Below are 26,069 nucleotides of genomic sequence, written 5' to 3' on the forward strand. Positions count from 1 at the left end.
TCACTTAGTCCATCTTCAGATAGAGAATTTGGATGATATGGGTTCTTATACTCAGTTTCTAGAAGGGCATCATGCATTTTTTTTCCACATAGATTCTCCTGCCCAATCTGGAGTAGGACAGTTGTCAGACATCCAAGCACAAATTTATATTATTAACAATCACCTTTCTCACTTTCTTTCCAATCAAAACACATGTGTAGAGAAACTGAATAAAATAGTTTATTCAAGTCAATAATATTGTTTATAGATCATTATTTAGCAACAAGACAATTGCTTCCACAGATTATTTCACTTATTTCCATGGTAAGACTCTGGGTAGTATGACTGCTTGAAGCATCACACAAGGAACCACTGAACAAAATTCAAAAAGCTACTGTTTCAAACTGAGAAAGCTTTAACTGCAAGAATCCAGCAGCATAACATATCAGAGGCAAGAACACGGGCTGCAGTCCAGGAGTTGTCCTTGATCAAAATGTGTAATCTCCTTACTGCACTGGTGCAGTCAGGAACAGGAAACAAAAAGTTGGAATTTCTATAGACTTGACAGCACGATAGCAGAATCTGAACTTGAATAGCCTGGAGCAAGGGATGGTTTCTTCTGTTACTTGCTAGCAATGCTGCCTTGAAGGAACTCAAGTTATCACCACAGACTACCACTTCACCTTACTGTATTTCTGGAAATCTTTACCTTTACTTGATAATGATCAATGTATTTGGCTGCCAGTCAATCCTCCCTCTCTGACAATTTTTTTCTTTCAGATCCTGTCAATATTCCACTGAAACAGCCCACTCATCTACCTCACATCTACTCTCCATCACTAAGTTTTACTTCTGTTGTTGTGGTCTAAATCCCAGGTCTGTTCCTTGCAGCCCTTCTGAATGGACAGCTACAGTGTGATTTTTCATGTAGACCTGTAAAGTGAACGAACTATACATTATTTTTCTACCCTATGAACTACTCATGTAATTTTATTTTTCTTTTTTAGAGAAAAAACTTTCTGTTTTCCGGCAACTTTCTATATCTCGCCAAGAAGTAAACTGCACTCTTTATTTCAGGTCTTTTGACTTTTTCCCCTAAATTAAGTGCTTTACAATGCAACTACAAAGTCCCTGTTTTTAACAATGTTATTCATAATAAGTGCTTTATACTCTGAGATGTTTGAAAACGTATGAGGACATTTTACCATTCATGCTGGCTTTCACATATGCATTTCTCTGTTGTAAAAGCATAGGATGAAGTATCTGACTGATGAATTTTCCAAAGTTTTTCATTTTCTCCTGTTTGCAATGGCTTACATCCACGGAAATGACAAGGAACAGGATAGCAGTAGGTGTGGTGGTTGCCGTGTCAAACAGTGAACACAGAGGGATATGAATGCCAGAGGGAGTTAAGGAGAGCAGACAGATAAGGAGTGGATCATGAACCGAGACATTAACTACAATCTTCCATGGCCCATTACTTCACTTCCAGATTCCTCAGCAAATCCAGAGAGATAATAGGTCTTGTATCAGTTGCCCCTTACTCTTCCATCTCAGAGCGCCATCTTCCTAAATATGGTCATCCTCTAACATCCCTTTAGTTGTCCAAGAATTAGACAAATTTCATATGACGAGTTTGTTGAGGCAACAAACTGGTGTAAAAGAGATTAGTTAGGCCAAGAAAAATGTTGTCGGTCCAGTATTATGAGAAAGCAAAAGATGACATTCTGAACCATAGCCCTCATTTTAGTCTCATCAGAATGTGAATTTATGGCGTGGTCCTCCTTGCATCAGAAAATATGCAGAGTCTAGCAACCACACAGTTTCAGGGAAGTCAGAGATGTGTGACTGCTGAAGCACATCAACAATGATTCAACCACAGTTATTTGTAAAATCTGTGAAATCTTTTTCTAGTTATCCTCAAACATATGCGTACCTCACACTAGATATATCTTGAGAATAAATTTATGCAGCATAGGTAATTTTTCATTGATTAATTTCTTCATGACATTAAAATTCCTTTTTTTCTTTCCCATACACAAAGCTTGTAAACCAAAACCTGAAAAGGAAGCTTATTTCTTCTGTATCAAAAACATACTTTTAAAAAGGAGAGCAGAAAAACTGTATGTAAAATTAATAAGTGCAATGTACAATTAAGGTTGAAAGTATTAACAACAAAACTAAAAGGGAATGTTCAGATCACCAAAGAATAATCAGATATATTTGCCTTTTATGCTTTAAGCACACAAGATTACAAGTTTTGCTTCTGTTCTTATGAGTAAAAAACTGTCTTGTGATAAAGAAAATATTGAAAAACAACATATTGATAACTATAAAACTGTTACAAATAATGTTTAACAAAATCAGTACTAGAACACTTTATTGAATTATAAAACTGAAGAATATAAAAAGAAATTTACCTTTACAAATATTCCTGAATTATTTTTGAAATAAATGGAGTAGTACTGTATCTTTCCATTAGGCTTTTGAGGAGGAGACCAGAATAGCATTATCGATGTGGAAGTAAGGTTTCTGTACATAACATCTTTAGGTGGATCGCCTGGAGCTGGAAATAATGTTAAGTTTCAGCATACTTAACAGAAGGTTTTGTACATTATAGTACCCATGAGAACTAGTCCCTATAGATTTGAGACCATCTTATGTCAAATTTCTGAATTCAGTATTTCTGAACATGTCAGAAAAACTACTTCTGGAAATGATAAAATAAAATAGAATGTACAAGCAACATTTTAAAACCCTACTTTTCAGACATGTTTTATTTAGGTGCAGTGGCACTCAGAAACATCTTTCTTAAAGAATTTGTCCTGTACTTACTGGTTTGCACTCATGGAAAGTCTACATTGTGCATGGACAAAAATTAGTGACAGAATTTTAACACTATCGAATTCATAAACATAAAAGTTGACCAAGTTAGGCTTCTAAGCTCCAAATGTAGTTAAATAGAAGAAAAAAAAAATCACTGATTCACAGAATTGTAGGGGTTGGAAGGGACCACTAGAGATCACTGAGTCCAACCCCTGTAGCAGGCTGCACAGGTGGGCATCCCAGTAGGTTTTGATTATCTCCAGAGAAAGAGATTACACAACCTCCCTGGGCAGCCTGTGCCAGTGCTCCGTCACCCTCACTGTGAAGTTCCTTCACATACTGGTGCGAAATTTCCTATGCTCAAATTTATGGCCATTTGCCCTTGTCCTGTCCCCATAGAAAACCTGAATTAAAAGCCTCTTCCTCTCTTGGACATTTATAAACAGCGTTTAGGCTCACAATTCTTGTAGGCTAGCCAGATACTTAAGTTTGGACAGTATGATCATATCTTTTTTTTTTTTTCTTTCCTCATCCTATTGATTATGCAGGGAAGACCATGTAAATTCCTCAAACAGAATCTACTCCTATCCTTGCCAGTAGCATAGAGATGCAGGAGGCTCAAACAATTTCTTACGTCAGCTTAAGAGAATTTACCTCTACAATTCTGGCCAAATATGAAAATGCTCTACACAAATGCAGTAGAGCACTGAACACTATAGGTTATCTTAACTCTTTTGTTTTGTGTTGTTCTATTTTGTATAATATATGAAAATATTAATTGAAAGGGGAACTCCAAGATCCATACCTTAAACTCCTGCCCTAAAATGTCAGTTCATGTTTCCAAGACAGCATTACTAGCAATGGCTGGGAAAAGCCTACAAGTCGGTGTTTTAAAAATTCTTTTGAGATATCACTCTGATAAAAATTAACCCTGCTTCTGATTGCTGAGAAATTCATGTGTGTATGATAGTTCTGAAATATGCCTTTATAGGAACACACTGTGTCAATATACTTGGTGGGAAAACCAGAAATGTTAATAGAACTTAAAAAATTCAAAGGACATTATACAGTACGATCATCTACAGAAGTTACCTATGACTTCGAAAATCATTAAAAGAAAACAAACAAGTAAATCATTGAATATGTTTCATTTTTTAGTTCAAACCCCTTCAGGATCATGAAAGAGACTCTGAGAAGTATTTTTCCTATCAGAAGTTATATCAGAGAAAGGTAGACCAAACAGCTATTCAAATATACAGCATTTTTTATAATGACAGAAATTCAAGGTTGAATGAAATCAAATATTCATACTGCATATAAGCTTACCTCCTTCAGAAGTTCTGAATATTATAGTATCACTTTTTATGTTGCCATCTCCAAATCTTGTACTTGCTGCTACATACACACTATACTCAGAGTTATTTTCGAGATCTGTGAACTCCAGTGATGTATCTGTTACATTAACACTCCTTTTTGACGTTTTATTCCTGAAGAAAAAATATTTTATTTATTGTTTATGCATGAATACAACTGTGGCATATGATATCGAATAGAAAAATGTTATCTTAAGGTAAATACATATAATTTATGCTTTAAGGAAGATATTGATAAATTCTGCCGTATATATTTGAAAAGCTCACTTTTGTGGTTTTGCATCTCAATGGAGCTCTTAATTTCACTTCAAAACAAAACACCACACAACAGAAACGTGTGTAAATTACATCAGCAGAGAAGATTACTATAGGGAATATCAAGGAGGAGCATGTCCATCTTGTAATTGCTATCAAGTGTGGTATCCTTGGGAAGGACACACTAGGGCATAACTAAACTGTCTCTCTCGACAGAAATAGCGAAATATAAAAAGATTATAGCAGGGAGCATGCCCTACTGTGACTCTGTGAAATTGGTCAGAAGGCTGAAGTTATAAATGGAATAATAGAAGATGATATGGAACAGGAATTAGCTGGTGCTGAGTTAATTCTGGTGGAATGTAGCAGGGGATCAGAATGGAACTCTAGTCAGGTCAAAACCAGCCTAGAATGACTATAAGATGTAACATTAATAAAACGCTGGTATTAGCATAGGTATGAAATGATTATCAGAAAGTAAAATAAGATGCACGAACAACTAACTTGAATTTTAAAATTCTGTTATTTAATATTTCATGAAAAGCCAGCACAGAAAAGGCTAGCAAATGTTCAATTCCTGCAGATTGTTTTGAATGAGTGGATGCTCTGTGTTTCTAACAGGATTTCATAGGGGAATTATAATTTGATGAGTTCAAAGGGAAAAAAGAAGAAAGGATCATCCTTTCTTGGGAAATAATCTTGAAAACAGAAAATGTTACAAACGTTTACAATGTTCTCAAAGTTCTGACAGTATGAGTAGTCTGTAAAGAGATACAAAAGGTTGCTATTACAATCATCAGACTCTATATGAATAAAAGACATATTTTCCTGGATCTTTGCACATTATATTCATAGCGTGGAAAAATGTAGCGTGTTATAACTTAAGTAAGAAGAAAACTTACAGCTTACTGCTGCAAACACTTCCACTCTGAGTAACTGCATTCTCAAAACATCTCCACAACTAGGTCATAGATAGAAGATCTAGAGCTTGGAGCACTTCAAGAAAAGTTAATTTTCTATTTGGAAAGCAACAGAGACTGCAATCAAAACAATAAGAAAACACTGACGAAGTGGATGCAGGCTTTGCAGAGAATGAGAAAAAGGTCTAGGAGGGTAAAGTAAGCTGAAGAATCTTAAGATCCAAGTTTAATGAAGAATATTAAGTTTTAAATGACAAACTGAGAGAAAAGAGGTCCTAAGAAATTGCATTCTTAAAAAAGACAGGTACCATAGCTTCATAAAAAAGCTGTATTTTTAAGTAGAACTAGCCAGTAATTATCTCACACAAATTTGTTGAATAGGAGAATGACAATTTTTGAGTCAGAAAAAAATTATTGAAAGAACAAAGACATTGGTTGCTAGACAACTACAGAAAAATGTCAGTAGCTCTTGTCAAGTTCAACAGTTTTGTTAATATCCTCAGCACTGTCGAACAGCAGACTCAGAAAGTAGGAGTTTCTAGATCAAAGTACCCAGAAAATTGCTTTGCTACTTGCTAGCAAATAAAATATTGGATGCACCAATAAAGCAGCAACTATGCCACAACAGTTTTCCTTGTGAAGTCTTATTTTGCTATGCATTTGATGAAATTGCATAGTAAAAGTCATAAAATATTTAAAATGTTAAAAAAAATTTTTTTTGAGAGAGTTTCTTGCCTCAAGACGATACCTAATGCCTATCGAATTTTAGATATGGCACAGTAAATTTGGATAAGACACAGCAAGGAGAATATGGAGGGAAAATCAGCAAGGGTTACTTCAAAAAATTATGTGGTTGCTTAAATGAGATATTTAGAGGGGTGACAATGGAATGATGGTTTTCAGTAACTATTCGTACTTGTAACAACAGAAGTAGTAAGCTTTTAGACATCATAAGGATAGACAGTGATATAGTCTCAAACCTTTAAACACAGTTATCAAAATGATTATCCATATTATAAAGAAACTTTCCTAGATGTAAGGTAGTTGCTAATTTATTTTTCTTTGTGGTTAAAGAGCACAAGACCTTGCAAACATAGTAGAAGTAACAAGATAGGTCTAATTTAACTCTTCCGGAAAAAGAACTCCCTCCTGTTCAATTGAGAAGTGACTTAGCTAGAAGTTATAACATAAAAAAAAAGTCAGTAGAAATCAAGGCCAAGTTCCATCCCAAAACTCCAGTCACATTAAAATAATAAATGTAAGCTCAATAATATTGCATTTATAAAGACTGATAATTCACATCTCATATGGTTGACTTCTTTAGAATTTTCTTCCAGTCTTTTGTAGTGGCAATAGAATGGCAATAGACTGGTACAATGTAAGCACAATTGTTAAAAGTAATCAGCAACAAAATCTTCTTAATCTCAGAAGCTATATATAAATCTTTGAAGAGAGAGCACATCACTAGGTTGAATTATGTTCTGCAGAGAACACCATAGAACCTGCAAGTTTTAAAATATCAAAATCTCTTCTGAAACATTAAAAAAGATCCCAGGAGCAAAGACAAGGAGAAATACAATACAGGGAAGCAGAAAGGAGAAAGAGAAAACAAAATATTAAATGAAAAACATATGTTAAAAAATAGTTTGCTATAAATATTATGTACGTAAAGTACAACGTTAAGGATAACTGATAGTACATACAGACTAGTACTGTGACTCTTGATTTCTTATGTCATTTAGATGGTTGCTAGAAGAACCCTCAGATTGCTTTCGCACTGTCTACAAAAGAAATCTATTTTACATCAATTTCAGACCTTTACATTTTAGGATAAGTCAGTACCCTGCCTCAAAACAGGCACAATCAGTATGGAATGAAAGAAGTCACCACAATCTAAATCAAATTTTAATTTTAATTTAAAAAACAAATAAATAAATGAATAAATAGAAAAAGTTTGCAAAATATTCAGTATTCCAGTTTTCAGCTACCACAGTCTATCTGAATTTGTGTACACAAAAGGCTAATATTAGTGTTGGATAAATATGCATTCATCAAAAAACATGTAATCAACATATTGTGTAAGAGAAACCCAACATTCCTGCTAGGTTACAGATTAATATTTATCCTCAGAAGTATTTCCAGGAAATCTTACCAGACATAAACTGTGTAATAGACGATAATTCCATTTGGCTCCAGTGGAGGTTTCCATGACAACTTCACAGTGACACCCAACAACTGTTTTACTGAGAGAGATTCTGGAGGCGAACTAGGAGCTGTAAAATGAGATAATGGGATGCAACATCTTGGTAAACAGCTAAGATCTATGGGATATGCAACATCCTTACATAATAGTAATCATTTGTGATGGAAAATTAACTTTGCACTACACCAGCACAGTATCCATCAACTAATGTTATAGCACAGCTTCTTTCCCTTCTTCTGAGAGATAATAAAAGATTTTGCATGGTGAAGTTTGAACATCTGTTTCTGTGATTCAATGGAAAAAGTACTTCATGAGAAAACAGAGTACTGGGTAGGTCACAGGGGTTCACCTACTGTCCGAGTATGTTGCTGCAATGTTTTTTCTTCTAATAAGAACAAGAGCTTTATAGGTACGAACACGTGTAGAAGACAGCAAAATAGTTCCCCTGAGGGAAAAGAGGTGCTGGAAATGATTATATGAAGCACCAAAATGTGGAAAAATCGATAAGCATGGATGGCACTGAGGGATGATAAAATGTGGGATACTAGGCAGCGGTAAAATCTATTCACTCCACCAAATAGGGTCCATGTTCATACATTTTATATGTCACAAGGGCAAGTATAATGATGGGCATTGACTGAGACCAGTAAAATTCATGTTAAGATGAACTTTATATGACACCGCGTAACAATTTTGTAGGATAACAGTATAAGTTAAGTGAAAACATTACTTCCTGTTTAATTTCATTCCAATTGAAGTACTCTAAAGTTCATAGGTACATTTTTCTTCAGCAGTGCTTATATGTATGCATTAATGATAACACTTTGTATTAGCATGTTACTGAGAAGTAAGCCTTGATTCACATACAGCAGTAGTAGTATGTAGAACAACTTTTGTTCCTCCCAAATTAAACCAAAAAGCATCATGTACTAAAAATTCAAGTCATAATTGTAGTAATGCATGGAAATTGAGAATCAGTGCAGAGTTATTAGCACATCTATGAAACATTTGGTCTGAAACTTGGAACACTATGTTCCTGTGAATGAAGTACATGTGCTGTATTATAAATACTGTTTCTCAGTTGTTCTTTATTTTGCTATCTTAGAAGTTGGAAGTTTTAGAAGTTTTAGAGCTCTATACATTTAATACATTTGTTAACAAAGGCTGCCAGTGAGTGTCTGTATTGAGAAGCAAAAATTGTGACAGCCGTATTTACTGTTTTACTTGTATTACCATCAGGGATTTAATAATAAAAAAAATCTATGAAATAGTGAATGTTGTATCTTTTTGACCAGTTCTTACTTAAGTTCTTACTCCAGGGATATTTTTGCTGAAGAATAGAATTAGCATTGTTCTAAATAGAAATATTCTTAGTAAAAGATGGATTTATTCAAATTAGCTATTTGCAATGTGCTCCAGCAATATTACTGTTGAACAAATATTTATTACTGATGGCATGAATGTAAGGATATCACCTGGGAGATGTGCAAAGGCCTATTCTCATCAAAAGCCTATGCTCCCTAAAACATGGAATGAGATTTAATTTAGGAATGTGTGGTGGGATATTTATGCCAATGCAGCTTTAATTGCTGTTCTTAGCATCTTCGTCCCTAAGCAATGAAGAGACAGCCAGGCTCCTCTAAAATGCAAATCACAGCATGTACGGTTCTGCTTATGATCCCAACACCTACAGAAGGGACCAATGATAACTTCACGTGACTACACTGGCTACTGAAAGTGCAAATATTTTAAGCTTCTTCTGCTGATTTGTGGCTTAATGTACTTAATTATCAGGTCAAGCAGTGACTATGTTCTGCCTCGAGCCTGTAATGTAGAACACCCCTCTGCTCAATTTGGGAGTCTAATACTACAGAAGATAGACTTAGAAAATTATTAATATTATGAAAATACTCAATCTATGCACGTGTGTTCCTTTTCAGAAGAATCCCAAAATTCTCAAGGAAAAAAAAACAATAACGACAAAAACAACAACAACAACAACAACAAGAAATAGAAAAAAACGAAACAAACTAAAAAACACAAATTTTTCAGCACCACACAAGCTCATTTTGGTGATTTTCCTTTTCTATAACTCTTACAAGTCTGCAGAAAATACCATATTTAATTCTACCATATGAAGTATCAGATTAAAATAATACTAGTAAATTAAGATTCTTCAAATGAAGATGTTAAAACTAAATGTTCATGCACAGCAATCCCATAATTTCACACACATTGTACTGTTTAACATATTAAATGGCCTTTATAAACACGCACACATGCACAAAGAGATGCACACGGCCGAATGTATTGATAGATGAATATTAATAGAGTTAGAATTATAAAAACATTTCTAAAACCTACATATACATGACATGAAGTGTAAGAGCTTAGGACTACAAGCAGAAAATGATACATTGCAACTTCTGTTCTGACTTACCATCCTCATCAGTCAGTATATGCAGAGGTGCACTACAAAGACCCTCCCCCATCATGGTACTAGCAGACACTTCTATCATATATTCTGTATATTTCTTCAAATCTAAATAAAGAAGAGTAATTTGGCAAATCAAACATTGAGTGAGGGAATCTTCTTCTATTAATGGAAAAAAAACTTGAGATCATATGCCACAAGGAGAAGTTCTGAAGTGCTGAAGAGGCCTATCACTTGTGCTTTTAGAGATTAAAATGAGCACTAGGAAAGTTTGAACACAAACTATTCTGCATGAACAGTAGATGAGGTAAAGCTCTAATTACCAATTTAGAATCATATCCTGAGTCGGAAAGGAAACACAGGTATCATCAAGTCCAACTACTAGCACACAACACTATCCAAAATCAAACCCTATGAGAACACTGTCCAAGCACACCCTGAACTCCAACAGTTTGTGGCTGTGCCCACCACCCTCCAGTGAAGAACGTTTTTCTAACACCCAACCTGACCCTCCCCTGTTGAAGTTCCATGTCATTCCCTTGTATCCTGATGCCATCATTAGAGAGCAGATCTCAGTGCTGCCTCTCTGCTCTCCTTGTGAGGAGCTGTAGGGCAACACGAGGCCTCCCCTCAGCCTTTTTTTCTCTGGGCTGAACAAACCTCAAATATTTTGCCCTCTAGACCATTTTATACATCAGATTTCTGTAATGCTTTGACATTTGTACTTAGCATTACTTGGAAAATTTGCTAGTTAAGCTACTGAGTGGCCAGCATTAGCTCTAGCTGCTCCCTGATAGAGCAGTCTAATGCATAATAATGACTGAACAAATCAAAACATGGAAAGGTGAGTGAAAAAGGAGGCATTGATATTCACAACAAAATTGGTGATCTCAGTGCTTACTTTGTTTCAGTGATAAATATGTCCAAAAATCTATTAGATTTCCTTATAATATAAATGTCTAAAACACAGTAAGAGGCATGTGAGATTGTACACCAAGCACGATCCGTTCCACAATAGTATCATGACCACAACCGGCTGCTTCTCAGTACAAGCAGCATCTAACAATGTAAGAACAAGAATGATTTTGTCCACCCTGTGAATCAATTGTCCTGCATCAGTTGGTCTGTTGAGCCCTTCCCAGAACAATTCACAATTGCCTTAAAATTCATATCGCTAAGTACTAGCCTGTAATACGTAGTACCAGATGAGTGGTGTTTATAATTCTTTCCTCGGTTCCATTAGTCCTCTTGAGATATATTGTGTAGGTCTGTATGATTCCATTGGGAATAGATGGAGGAAAAAATGACAATTCAATTTCCGTGGATGAGATGTTCCGATATGTTACGTTTTCTGGTGCAGAACTGGGAACTAGAAGATGAAATTTAGACTTGAAGAAGATTCCAGTCAATTTCATTGTTTTCTTAAGCATTTTCTTAAACTGGTTACAATGAAAAACACTGTAAACATTTTTTTTTTATCCTTGCACGGCTTTTTTAATGGATAAGTAAACTGAATCAGTTGGGCAGATACCTACATATCTATCACATCTGTCAAAAAAAAAAAAAATCAAAGCCACAAAATCAGTACAATGTTTTTGTGCCTCTGTTTTGAGTTCAATCTCATGAATTCTTAAAACTAGGTGCCTCTGTTCTCATTCCTTATGAGTTCTGAATGGTTTGGCAGCTCTGGGCCACACCTACTTCACACATGGTTTATCAAATTTCATTTCAGCAACGAGGAATTCACAGTGATAACTATTGTCTTAATAATCAAGAAGCTAGTGCATATTCCCCATGTCTTTTTGAGACAGAACACTACAGTCACGTCTTTCCTAACTGAAAAAAAAATCTAATGAACAGAGCGTATTTAGCTCTAGATCTAATTCTAGGTGTAGAGAAAGTACCAAGTTGTCTGAGACAACAAGTGAAGATTTCAAAAAGCCTCAGAAAAGTACAAGTGTCATACCAGAGCAACCTGGATCTGCCTGAGTCCTAAAGGAAACCAGCCACCTTCCATTCCTGAACCTACAGCTTAACTCAAACTTTTGTGTCAACCACAACTCTCAGAATTTTTCCCAGTGCAATTCCTCTTTAGCTCCACTGAAAAGCTAATGACTCTCCCTCTTTAATTTATATTCCTTTCCCTACATTATCTTATCTTGCAGTCTAGTTACTTACTTTCAGGCTCCCTATGCCTTACTACAACTTTTTAATATTCATCCTTTATTTCCAATTCTCGCTTTTTCTTTTTCTTGGAAAAAATCTACTTTAGTTTTCAGGAATTTTATTTGTGCATTGTACAAAATATTTCCAGCAGCAAACAAATTCAACTACTAGAAAAAAGCACCTTATCAGTTAATCACAATATATTTCTTTAACCATTAGAATTGATTTCTTACAAAATTTTAGTTCGTAAGTGGAATACCATGTCAATCTCACATTTTGAAACCTTACTTTCCTATAAAACATTATTTTCTGCAAGATACAAGAAATACTTGAGGACAAATAGTAAAATATATGTGGTCTATCAGATATATATATTCCAATTGTCTTATTTACTTCTTAATCACCCATACTATGTTCTTATGTTCGTTTTGAAATAAAGAGGACTCAAATTTCCCAATTTGCAAAGCAAAAGCCTAATTTAAAATAAATTAATGTGGACTTCCAAGCATCAAATGTCACCATAAAGGACTTGTCAGAAAAAAAAGTTTTCCAAAAAATTATATACTCACCAGTTTCAGAAGTTCTCACCAGAAGTGGAAAAGATGACTGATTCCCATGGCCAAGTCTAGTGAATGCCCGTACAGAGATGTTGTAGAGAGTATATGGCAACATTTCAGTAAGTGATATATTTGTAGATGAGGTGTTTCTCACAAATAGATCACAGGAATCACTGTATAGAACTTCATAGTGAGTTATGAGACCATTAGGCTGCTCAGGTGGTGACCATTTCAAGTTTATCTCTGTTGCAGTTACATTTATTACCTCTACATTTTGTGGTGGGGAGTCTGGTTCTGCAGTACAGAAATCAAAGAACAAAGAAGTCTGAGACAGTTAATTGAATATAGGACTGATCTGATAAACTTACTGGATCCTAACATTTAGTCATCCTGAATGGCCCTGTAGCAATATGCAAAGCTAACTGTAGCAAAAGAGATGATTAATTTACTCTCCTTCACAAAGTTTTAGCAAATTTCTGTACTTTTAGCTTTCCACTAAAAAATGTAGACAATTTCTTGTATCCCAAACACTTGAGCTTTTTTCTTTCATTTACTTTTCTCTCATTCACTTCATTCACTGTAACACTGCAGCTAAAAAAAAAAACAAACACCAACATAGAAAAACCAAAGTAAAACCAAAATTCTACTTCCCCCACCAGAGTACAACTTCCTGTGTCTATTGCTTTCTCTCAGACTGATTCATCAAATACTCTCATTGACTTCATCTAATTCAATTTAACTTTGTCTGAATGCCATCTTTCTGTCTTTCTCTTAAAAACTACCTGTTTTATTTCACTCGAACATCAAGTGAACCAGGAATGGGACCTCTCTGCACTGTAATTGAATCCCTTTTAGTTTACTGATACAACTGCTAAATGATAACCACTGAAGATCCCAGTGCAAATCTTACATACACTGGTGACAAGGTGAAGCAAGAAAGCAAGTCCAGGTCTAGGGTAGTGTGTTGGCTAAATCTACTGGCAATGACAATATGATTTCATGTGATTCTAGTGAGCTCATAACCCATGAATAGTGAAAGAAGAAAGTGGGCTGCACTTATGAATCAATTCAGCTATGAGCATCAACTTTGATTCTTCTGAAGGCCTCATCACTTCACTTCTGAAATAGCCTATCTATAAAACTGAAGAAAAAAAAAAAAAGAAAAAAAAGCTGTAAGAATCCTGGATTATGCTATTCAGTCTGTGTACAAATACATCTATATATATTAGAACTTGATGCTTTTTGATGTAAAGGTGTCATGGAACCACTTTCATTCCTGGTCTCTGAGCCCATGAATGAGAAAATGTTCACTGTAATAAATCACTATTCTTTGGAAGGCAGGACTGCCCACAAGGGTAATTTCTGTGTAAGGAAGCTTAATTTTCAATTGAAATGCATTTTTCAATTTATCTGGCATGGAATAAAAAATATTTAAACATTACAACCTGGTACCTTCCATGCTATCATGCTGTCTAAGTTAGATGTAGAGACTTTGCTACTTGAAGGTATCTCCCTCTTTTCAACTCATCAGAACTCAGGCAAGTTTTCATTTCTAGGTTTGCTATAGTAAGGATACATGAACCTCAACCTGTCATATTCTGAGGCAGGTTACTATAAATTTAAAACAATTTAGAACTGGTTTCAGGGAAACAGATACTTAGGTAGGCAATTTCCTGTTCGTGTGACATACCTTTTCACTGCATAAAATAATAGAGTAGAAGCACAAAAGCTTTTTAAAAATATTATAAACACTTTAAACTTTCCTATTTAATACAATATTTTGGTGAGCTGGTTACTCCAGTTATCTAAACATCATAAATCTCCATAATTTTTAATCCTTCAATCCTTTGCTCTTATTTCCCACTTAATTATTCCTCCCATACTGTCACGTATTTGACAGATGTGAGAGATAAATGAAAGTTAGACTACTGCTTTCTTTATTATTTTGATAAAAACTGGAAATAATTCCAAACAAGTGAAAATAAAAACCTGATATAAATGAGGAATTATTAAATATTGATTGTTTCTGCTCTGTAGATCAAATTCCCATGTTTCTCTTTGAGGAGGTCAATGTCAATTCAATCACTTACTGATAGAAGACTAATAATTTCAACAAGCATTGATTTTATTTATCAGCTTTCTTCTCATCCTTAGGTATGTGCCCAGACTTCTTTAATATAGAAATCAAATAATCATTGCAAACAATATATTTACCATCTTCAGGGGTTCTCACAAAAACATCATTCTCTTCAGACAAAGCACTTTCTCCAATCACAGTAGATGCTGCAACTCTCATTTTATAGTTGGTGTATTTTTTTAAACCTAAAAAGATGAAGTAAAAAAATCAAAAAATGATTACTGATAATCCTCTTTGAATATATTGTAGCTTTCTTATAAAATCATTAAAGTGTTCTAAGAGTTTTTGATACACATTTGCCACCTAAAAGATAAAATTTGTACATTACAATACAATATCTGGGGAGTATCAAATAAGCACTCAGACAATCAACAGATTTTGAAAGAATTTAACTAGCTTCAACCCTGTAAATTGCTTTAATTGCGAAAACAAGGAACGTGTACATATACACACAAATATGTATTTTGTTGTGAATGCGTTACTCTGTTTAGCTCAAATAAGTGCCTGAAACCACATAAATAACACATTTTCTTAAACATTATCACCTTAAAAGAATGCAATTGTTATTATTAACATTAGACAAATAATGCATGGATGAGAAATCAAGTGGGAAAAAGAACAATTTAGAAATGTTTTTCTGTGTATAAAGAATGAGATGAGAAAAAATCAGTAAGGGGAAATCCACTTGACAAATTACTACTCTTTACCTTATTTGCCTTATGCAGCCCGCTCCACCATTCTCACGTTCCCTACATACTTCTCCACAGCAGACAAGTCTACCAACAGTTTCCCACCTGCACTGCATGCATGTGTGGATGGAGCAGACTTGATCTATCTACCTTACAGTGGCTACATTACATTAAGTTGGAATAAATAATTTTGAATACTATATTTGCAACTAATTTTAGCACATGACACAGTACCTGTCATAAGTAAGCTGTTGTTTGAAGTCGTTTTGTGGAATGCTCTTTTCGTATCCAGTTCCATTGCATAAACAGTATAATGAATGATTTTCCCATTGGGGTTTGCTGGAGGATCCCAGTACAGCAAAACAGAGGAGGAACTAATATTCTTATAAGATATACTTTGCACTGAGCTTGGAACTTAAATGAAAGCAAACAAACAATCACACAAAAAAATAACAGTAAGGGAAATATTTTTTTTTTAATTAAATTTTCCTGAATGAATTTACAGATGTTAACTTAGTTCTGGGCTACATTTTACCTTGCTCACGTGTCCTGACTGTGAGAACAGATGGTGGACCTTCTCCAATAGCAGTGAAAGCAGACACACTGATTGTGTAGTCTGTGAAGGGTACAAGGCCCTTTATAACATATGACAGTTCTTCACCCAAAATGTCAGTGGCATACTGATCATCTGTGATTAAATGGAGAGAAATAGTCACTCATTAGTAAATTCTTCTCTCTTCTTTTGCATTCTAAACTTAGAATACAGTAACCTACATTAATTTTACTGCAAAAATTATTTCTCATGGCAAACACAAAAGTATAAAGAAAATATTATACAGTGTCTCATTGCCAAAGAGTTACTATTAATAAGTCAACTTTCAAGCGTACAATCCCGTCTGCTTTTCAGAGGTCTTCTATGAAGTATGAAATTCAGACAGTAGAAAGAAAGATAGATAGCTTGGCATAGGAGAAAGAATGCATGGGAGCAAACTATAATCAAACTAAAACTGACAGCTATCTCAAAAATAAAATTTAAAATTGAGAGAAATCTAGGAACTAGGAGAAAGCATACTTGTAGATGGATTATTTTTCCCTGTGACTACAGAACTGTAGCTCCTAGATAGTTGAGATTTCTGATTTTGTTTGTTTGTTTTTAGGTTGTTCTTTTTCCCTGCCCTCCCAACTGTGTAATGTCTATACTTGAAATGGCTCTCGTCACATATCACTTCATACTGGTATTTTCAGCAGAAGAATCAGAGCAGAATGAAGTAATCATACTTATGCCCACAAAGAATTTTTGGTGCACCAGAGAACATATCTGTGAAAGGAGTGCAAAATCAGATAGACAAAATCTTCTGTTATAAAGAAGCCACTATGACATTGCAACATGAAAAGGTTTGGGTACTTTACATATCTAAGTGTCAGACCCAAAGATTAGCATCTAAATATCAGCAAGCACTGTTAAAAACTTGGCTGTCAACAATTTTACTATAATAACTACTATAATAGTTGTGTGCTATATTACAACAGATGATATTTGAAATTAATTTTTCATCAACATAGATATTTTATCAACTCACTAACTGGAGCTGAATAAGTCAGTAAAAAGAAAACTCACTTTCAAAGCACTGTGTGTTTTCTCTGTATGACAGAGAAGATCCCATAGCATTACTATAGTAAAGATCCACCGAATAACACATAATTTAATGGATTAAATTCTGGTCTTAAAAACTGGTGTAGACAGAGGAATCCAGTGATTCCAATAGCTCTTTTAACATTTTGATTTTCTGTCTACTGTTCAAAACTCCCATTGTAAAAATTCAGAGTAGTATTTTAAGTCCTCACCTGTCAGCTAAGGCCTCCTTAATGACTTGTAAATATTCATACTTAGCAGAGAAACACTGTTCCATTGATAATACAGAACAAGTGTACACACTAATGACATCACCATGTCATGGGGTCATCTCCACCTGTTTGTAACCCATATAGCAAAGTTGTAACTTTTTGACCTATTTACCTTCACTGACATTTGAAAACCTATTAGTCAAAAGGCTTAGAGAAATCAAGGTCTCTGAAGGGCTTGGAGATATGTTAATCCCTGACAATCACACCTGCTTTGGCAACTGTAATAACTGATTGTCTATGCAGCTTGGCTGATGGCTTTTGGGTGCTCCTTTCACTAGGAAGAAGGTCAGCTGGGTGACAAGGGGCTAGTTCCTGCCTGTGTGGCATTCCCATTTGCTTCAGAAGGTTATTTGGTAGTAAAAAAATCCAACTCCAGCAAATGACCCATTCATAATTTGCCTGAACCATGTGCTAAAGACTGTAGTTGGGACAGTGATGGTGGTCCTCTGGAGCAAAGGAACGGGTAGAAAAAACAACTTAAGATAGCTTACCCAAAGTAGAATGTAATTCTCCAGCTCCATTTAAAGCAGGCAAATGATCATCAGACACACTTGTAAATATTACCGGGGAAACTGTCTGAATACTAGAAAACATTTCACCTGAACCTTCATATAATTCATTGGCTGTTTCTACTGAATTCCAGGTGGGAGAGGGTTTGATGTTTTCATTTATCATGTGTGGTTCCAAAGAGTCAATCAAATGCTACAATTAGAAAAATAAAGTCAAAATATTTGTCATTGTTATATTCTTATATGTAATTTATATATACCATATAAATGGTGTATTGCTAACATTGCAATGACATTCGCATGATATATAATTAACTTTGCAAAACAATATTTCTCACAAGAAAGCTCAGTTGCATGTATCCTACAACTTGTTCACTTCAAAAATAAACAAACACCACGTGCATTTTTTTAATTTTTTAAATTTCTTGAAATATGGATTTTACAGTAAAACCTCACCTTACTCTCACATTTTAGAGCAAGGTCTTTAAATTTAATGTGATTATCCTTCTGGCTATATTGAAAAGACACATTTGAGCTTGGGAGGCTCCATTTGTACTAAGCACTTTCCAGCAGGGTTGAAGGTGCTGACAAGAACAGTGCTTCAGATGCCCCCACAAGGCCTTGAGAAAGAAGAACAACAGGTTGATGAGGGGGAAAAAATATATCCATATGACCTTTGAGTAAGGAATAGATGAGAGGGAGAAAAACAGATGCTAATGAAATAAAAAGATGAGTTTAAAAAAAAAAGAGAGTAAATATGTGGAAAAGAAAAATGAAAGGGAGGAAAGCGATACAGAGGTCAGTAAGACAGTAAGAGCAAAAGATAAATTTGAGAAGGGATGCAAGTAGACTTAAGGGGAGAAATCTTTAAGGTTCCTTCCAATCTAAGTCACTCTGTGATTCTTTTTCACTATTTTAACTAGGTTGGATTAGCGTGGGTCCGTGGGTCCCCTGCACCAATCGTCACAGATCCAGGCCGAACCAGCATGTAAACCGTTGACAGACAGACAGATATTCAGCACCAATCTCACCTAAGTACCAACAGGTAAAAGACATATTTACTCATTTTCACCAACCTCTTACTGCAAGACACTAATTCACATGAAAATAATGCTTGTGAGGGTTAATGACAATGTTTGTTATGATTTATTTTGTTCTTTAATTAGAAAATTAAATTCAATAAGCTTTAGAAAGCTTCAGTGGTTCTAAATTAAGAATTCATAAATTAGGAAATCCCAGCATTAGAGTATGTCTGCGTAGATAATTTTCCATCTTTTCTGTCTGTACTATGATATAATCTTTAATTATATAGTTATATAATTTCACTTTCCAAGGTTCTTTGTCTGTTTTAATGAATGGATCCTTATCCTCATCTTTTTTTCCCCTGCTCCTTTTTAAACGATTGGCTCCAGGGCTCTATTTAATGCACAACATGCAATGTGAAAGCAAACTCCTTCAGTGAACTCTATATCAAAAACAAAGATTCTGAGTCAGATCCAAAGACAAACACTTTCTAAAAAAGGAATTATGCAATGTTTTAGCAGCTAAGCTCAACATTAAGATTAAAAAAACCAAACCCTTAACTCAGAAAGGACTGTCTTGAGCTGAATGCTTTCTAAGTGTCTACAGTTCTGTGCAGTATGCTCAAAATGGCCTATGTCAAAGTATGCCAAGCACATCAGTGCCCAAAATTCAAAAGCTGGAGATGTTGTCACTGTAAATCCCATATAATATTTTATTTGTAAGGTGTGTGCAGATACATCCATAGCATCGAATTTAGCATGTAGTGTCAGACACTTAAATTCAACGATGCAGATGGGGATGAAAAACCAAGGGTGCCTGCCTTGAAAGCAAAAGACATGAACAGCCCTAGGAGACTTATGTTGAATTCATTTCTCCATAGAGTTCATATTCACATCTGGAAGTTTTCCTGAGTGGCATTTACTGATCTAGGCACCTATACTCTTCTGTTAGGTATGCTAGGAGCTATCATGCTGAAAAGAACTAAACAGCAAAAATAATATTGTTGGTTAGCTATGGAGTTATGCCTTCAGTAGCTAAAAAATTCAGGATCTGGATTTCTCCAGAATTATTTATGATTTTCATGTAGTACAGATAGCAGCTCTGGAATCTCTTACTAACACAGCCATAGAAAGAGGGTGGCATGAGGAAGCTGTTATTTAAAAGCATTATCAACTCATGTGAAGCAGCTAATTTCACATACTGTACCTACTGAACAAGAGAACCAGATTTAATCTAGCAAAGAAATCTTTATCAAAAAAATCTTAATACCTTATTTTTTCCACTGAGAATAATGTTTTCCAGAGTAACTTCTTTTTCTTGCACATGTACTTTATACTGAGTAATGATTCCATTTGGTTGTTGTGGCTTTCTCCAAGCAATTTTTATATATGTGGCTTCCACTTCTACTAGATGTAAGTCTGATACAGCACCTGGGACTAAATATTCAAGAAGAAAATTGATTTAATTAAAAATATCCAATTATTACCAGCTTTTCCAACATTGTATGCAAGGTACAATGGGCATTAAAAAACGTGCCTGGGAAGATCATGGAGCACATCCCCCTGGTTGCCATGTTACATATGAGACAAAGAGGTGATCTGAGACAGCCAGCGTGACTTCACCAAGGACAGATCTTGCCTGAACAATCTGGTGGCCTTCTATGATGGAGTGACAGGATTGGTGGACAGGGGAAGGGTGACGGATGTCATCTTTCTGGACTTCTGCAAAGCCTTTGACATTGTCCCTCACCACACCCTTCTCACTAAATTGGAGAGGTATGGATTTGAAGTATGGACTGCTCAATGGATTAAGAACTGGTTGGCTGATCACAACCAAAGTGTTGTGATCAACGGTTTTATGTCTGGGTAGAGGCAAGTCACAAGTAGTGGCCCCCAAGGGTCAGTCTTGGGACTGGTGCTCTTCAATATCTTCATCAATGACAAAGGCAATGGAATTGAGTGCACCCTTGGCAAGTTTGTGGATGTCACCAAGATGAGCAGTGCAGCTGATACATTGGAGGGAAGGGAAGCCATCCACAGGGACTTGGACAGGCTGGAGAAGTGGACCCATGTGAACTTAGTGAGGTTCGACAAGGTCAAGGGCAAGGTGCTGCATTTGGGATGGTGCAATCCCAGGTATTTATACAGACTGGGAGAACAACTCCTGGAGAACAGCCCTGCAAAGAAGGACTTGGGGGTCCTGGTGAATGAGAAGCTGGACATGAGTCAGCAGGGTGTATTTGCAGCCCTGAGGGCCAACTCTATACTGGGCTGCCTTAAAAAAAGGGTGGTCAGAAGGGAGAGGGAGGTGATTGTCCCCCTCTACTCAGCTCTTGTGAGACCCCCATCTGGAATACTGCATCCAGCACAAGAAAGACCCAGAGGTCTTGGAACAGGTCCAGAGGAGGTCTGATCAGAGGGCTGGAGCATATCTCCTGTGAAGAAAGTTTGAGGGAACTGGGCTTGTTTAGCTTGGAGAAGAGAAGGATCTGAGGAGACCTCATTGTGGCCTTCTTATACTTGAAGGGAATGTATCAACAGGAGGGGGAATTATTGTTTACACAGATTCGTAGTGATAAGACAAGAGGGAATGGTTTTAAACTAGGACAGGGGAGATTTAAGTCAGATGTTAGGAAAAAGTTTTTCACTCAGAGGGTGGTGAGACACTGGAACAGGTCGCCCAGAGAGGTTGTGGATGCCCATCCCTGGAGGCATTCAAAGCAAGGTGGGATGTGGCTCTGGGCAGCCTGGTCTAGAAGCTGGCCACCCTTCCCACAGCACAGAGTTTGAAATTACATGTTCTTTGAGGTCCTTTTCAACCCAGATCAATCTATGATTCTATGTAAAAAAAAAAAATTCACATCATCTTCTCAGTTGCACCTACACTGTAGGAAGTTACTTCAAGTGTTTGTTTCAGCAAACAAGTTACATTTCAAAAAATACTCAGTTTTTTTCTACATGTATGACATACATATTACTATGGTCAGATGATGTAAATTAAGTTAGTTCTAGTTAAGTCAGTGCACTGCAAGTAGGCCTTATTTTTAAGTATGGACTCTCAAGTACATTGAAAAGGAAAACTTAATTCTCAGTACGTTGATGTCATACAGGAAATGAATAAAAAGCTGAAAGACAATACAACAATTGTTATACATCTTGTTCATTTCAGTTTTGCAGTCAATTTCAATTCAAATTCTCCTTTAACTATGCGGTAATTATGATATTGTACTTTAAGTGGGACTGTCAGAATGTTTATTTTCAAAAATATTATATTCAGATTTGGTACAAAAAATCATTTCTTACAAATGAAGAAAAAGTCAGACTTGACATTTCTTGCATAATGAAAGTTGGCATATATGTTAAAACTGGACACTAAATGTCATTTAAAACAATATCAAAAAGGATTTGGCTTCTGACTGAATTTAGACAGCAGATAAAAGAGGCTCTATCAAGGTGGGTCATCTCAGGAAATTGACTCAGATATGACAAAATCAGTAGTGTAAGAACAAATAGGAACTATAGGAAAAGTCTCAATCACTGTTTTCAGCAAAGCTTGCTATTAAGGTGTAACCACAGGAGGAACACCTTAATAGCAAGCTTTGCTGAAGCCAGCGATTGAGACTTTTTCTAAATTTGTGCTGTGTAGCACAAAAATAATAAAAATAACAATGTTGAAACTGCCTATCTATCACATATGTAGTCTTAATTTTTTTTTTCTGAACCACAAGGAGCACAAACTCTCAAATCATAGCATAGCAGACTCTGAGCAGAACTAATAAGCACTTTGCACTTTGCAAAATGTCAGTGTTTCCCTCAGAGCTATGGTCTCTTGTAAAGGTGGCTCTCATAGAGTCTGTTGGGAGACCCTGGATTTGGAGAAAAACAGTGGAAGGAGATTTCAGGGTTGAACAAAGCGATCGTAGCAGTCCTGAAATGTTATTTCCCTACCACTTGCTGCCATCTAACGACTAGAAGGGTGACCTGCGACTTAATTACTGAATCAAGGTTGCTCAGGTACCACCTTTCTTTCAGTCTTTGAAGGCTTCTATAGGCAAGTGCGTTTAGTGACCATGTATGAACTCCAAAATAAAACTGGAAAAAAAAAATCAACACAGTAGATACTCAGCTCATTTCTTTCATTAGTTTGTACAACACCTCCATTCCTTCTGTTGCAAAGTAACAAAATTTTGAAGGAAAAACTGACAGCAGTTACTGCGTACAGCCTATTTACTTCGTTTTTGTATGCTTGCTTACCATCTGCAGGAGTAAAAACTGAAAGGTTTGTCTTTGGTCCTACACCAGCACTTGTCTCTGCACCAACATACACATCATACGTCGTAAATGGCACAAGGTTGTGAAATATGAACTTATGATCTTTTGTGCTGTTATCCAGAATATGTCCTGGAATGCAAACGAAGAGATTGTAGCTCAAAAAACAGTTAATCATTGGCTTATACTGAACAAAACTGCTTTTAAGGAAGATGAAATGCCAAATTTGTTTCTGGAAAGAATAATTCGGTATTTCCTCGTGGGAAATAATACTAAATGCATTTAAAAACAAAACATAGAACAACAAAACAAAGAAACTAAAATGCCATTTCAAGGATGTATGGCTTTTAAGATAAGATAAGAAGATTATTTGTCTATTTATTTAATTATTGTTGCTGTCTATAAATTAATTTCTCTTGCTAATCCTATGTTGTTCCATAAACATATTTAGTAGACAGTTTGTTCACTTCTGTAACAGTATGTAGTTATATAACCATATAACCTTGTCACTTTAACCATGTCTGAGTTAAAGAACAAATACAAAAACACCAAAAGAGACTCAAACTGCACTGAGACGAAAATCTTCAAGGAATATTTAACAGAAAAAGAGTAAGATACAGAATACATATCTTACATACCTGTAATACACGGAATGATCTGACTAAATAGGCATTCTAATTCAGCTGTGAGCTTAGTTTACTATTTTTCTGAAAGAATGAGGGGAGCTGTTTTCCTCTACTGCTAAGAATGCCTAACATGAATTTCATTGTGTACTAATCCTTACAATGGGCTAAGAAGCACTAACAATTCTAACATTGAAACGGATACATAGCAGTGCTTTCAAATTTTCTTTCTCCACTGACAGTGACACTAAGAATGCAAGCATAAGGACATAACAGCAAATAATAATAATAATAATAATAAAAAAAGAATCAGACTTACCAGATGGCCCATACAGCTCCACTCTGTAACTAAATTTCCCTGTTACTATAGTTGGTGGGTCCCACATCACTGAGAAGGACTTTGCTGTAATGTTGACCTTGGCAAAATTTTGTGGTGGATCTTCTGGAACTTAATATTGGAAAAAGTCTTTGAAGATAAAATAATTTTTATCTAGAATTTCCAAGAATTGCATACCAGACAATTCATTTTAAATACAAATATTAAATATGCTGAAGGAAAAATACTGACAATATCCTATAATATAGAAAGATATTCATGGAACTGTTCACATAAATTAAAGCATCTACAGAAGCCAATCCCTTTCCGAAGCATACCTTCCTTCCTAAAGTATACTTTCATAAGTTAGTGATATAACAACTGAAATAGAAAACTGAATCCGAAGAAAACTAAAGCATCTATAATTCTTTTCAACCATACATAGTTGGAAAGATTTATTTAAGTTGCTCTAGACAGAACTCCAAACTAAAAATGTTTTGATATTAGCAAAATCATTCAGATGAACAGTGCTAGAAGAGAATAACATTTATTTTCATTTGAACACTGCTATAACTATTTGATGAATGAAAGAGCAACCCAATAACATCAAACTGTGTCAGACAAAAGAAGAATGGTCAAGCAAACAAAAAAGAATAACATTCCTCTGGAAACACAGTTTTCTAGTATGGCTGTATTAACACTGCCTGTTATCTCAGTAATTTCTGCTCTTGGAAAAGCTTCAATTTCAATTCTAACTTCTTAGAGTATTTTGAGTAATCAAAAAACCAATTTTTCCAGTGCTTAGAGATTTCTTCAGCACTGACCAACATTCTGCAATAGCTCCAGACTGGGGAACCATGGGAAAGGAGTTTTCTTTCTTTATACTGCTTTTTTTTCCCCTCAAATGCAAAGAAGCTTCAACCTTATTGCTATGTATGAATTATACATGCTTTTTTAATACTATGACTGACACTCTTTCCCTTCAAGTTTATTTTTTTAATTTCCATTCCATTGCGCTATTAATTGCAGCTCTTGAATTATCCTTAGTTTTTCACAAAATTCAAGAGAAAAGAATTATCTGTACTGAGCGTAATTTGATTCTTTTGACTTTACAACAGAATCCCTAACTACTTAAATTACCTAGAGACATTAATAGTTATGATCATTTCCAGTTGATTTCAATAATTTAAAAATTAGATAAGCATGTACACATAAGCGTGACCCAGATAAAGATAGATTCAGAATAAAGTATCCTGCTACATAACTTCATGTTGATGTTCTGTTTATTTTTCTATGAATTTGAGAACTTCATTTAAAGTAGGATATACCTGATTCCGGTGTTCGGACAATTGCGCTGTCAATGTAACCTGCTTCAGTGTTAACTGCAGAGACTTCAAAAAGATAGGTGGTATATGCCCTCAGGTTAGTTATAACAAAACTGATTGGTTCATTCCAAACTGAGCTCATTTGACTAGATGCTTCTGTACTTGCTGTAACTGTAGTACTTGAAGGAATTGTGGATTTACCAAAAGTAGTTGAAGGAGTAGTTGTACTCCACAAAAATGATTCACTGTTGTCCTAGTAAGAAAAATATGGAATGTTATAAACAGAAAGCACCATGTAATAGTTAATATATAGAGATCAAAAAAGGCAGACATCCTTTGAAACGAAGCCACCTGGATCTGAATCTTTTTTTTAATTTACAAACTTCAATATCAAATCGGTTTATCATTTCATTACTTGAAGTGCCAGCACATCTTGTTAGTGACAGTATTATAGTGTTTGCCCTTATTCAAAAAGATTTCAAATATAATTCAACAAAAGGAGCTTTTTAGGCTCCATTTAGCTATTCCCAGATTTAGTATTTAGGTTCCCTCTCTACAATA

At 35.4% G+C, this 26,069-nt stretch overlaps 1 protein-coding gene across 1 annotated transcript in view; it reads right to left on the bottom strand.

The window, feature by feature from the left end:
* The window catches only part of PTPRQ (protein tyrosine phosphatase receptor type Q), a 117,065-nt gene that overhangs the window by 61,579 nt on the left and 29,417 nt on the right, over positions 1–26,069 (bottom strand). Inside the window, exons 23-36 of the mRNA XM_065743237.1 lie at positions 25,512–25,761; positions 24,187–24,315; positions 23,230–23,376; positions 20,246–20,412; positions 17,936–18,146; positions 16,075–16,227; positions 15,774–15,953; positions 14,928–15,035; positions 12,726–13,007; positions 11,177–11,359; positions 9,997–10,098; positions 7,506–7,626; positions 4,132–4,292; positions 2,400–2,545 (exon numbers count right to left, since the gene is read on the bottom strand). Coding sequence (XP_065599309.1) covers positions 2,400–2,545; positions 4,132–4,292; positions 7,506–7,626; positions 9,997–10,098; positions 11,177–11,359; positions 12,726–13,007; positions 14,928–15,035; positions 15,774–15,953; positions 16,075–16,227; positions 17,936–18,146; positions 20,246–20,412; positions 23,230–23,376; positions 24,187–24,315; positions 25,512–25,761 — 2,340 coding nt within the window. The remainder of the gene's footprint in view (positions 1–2,399; positions 2,546–4,131; positions 4,293–7,505; positions 7,627–9,996; positions 10,099–11,176; positions 11,360–12,725; positions 13,008–14,927; positions 15,036–15,773; positions 15,954–16,074; positions 16,228–17,935; positions 18,147–20,245; positions 20,413–23,229; positions 23,377–24,186; positions 24,316–25,511; positions 25,762–26,069) is intronic.

This window comes from Cyrtonyx montezumae, unplaced genomic scaffold (genome assembly GCF_038088225.1).
Source record: "Cyrtonyx montezumae isolate F1298 unplaced genomic scaffold, pur_monq_1.0 scaffold_3, whole genome shotgun sequence".
NCBI classification, from domain to species: domain Eukaryota; kingdom Metazoa; phylum Chordata; class Aves; order Galliformes; family Odontophoridae; genus Cyrtonyx; species Cyrtonyx montezumae.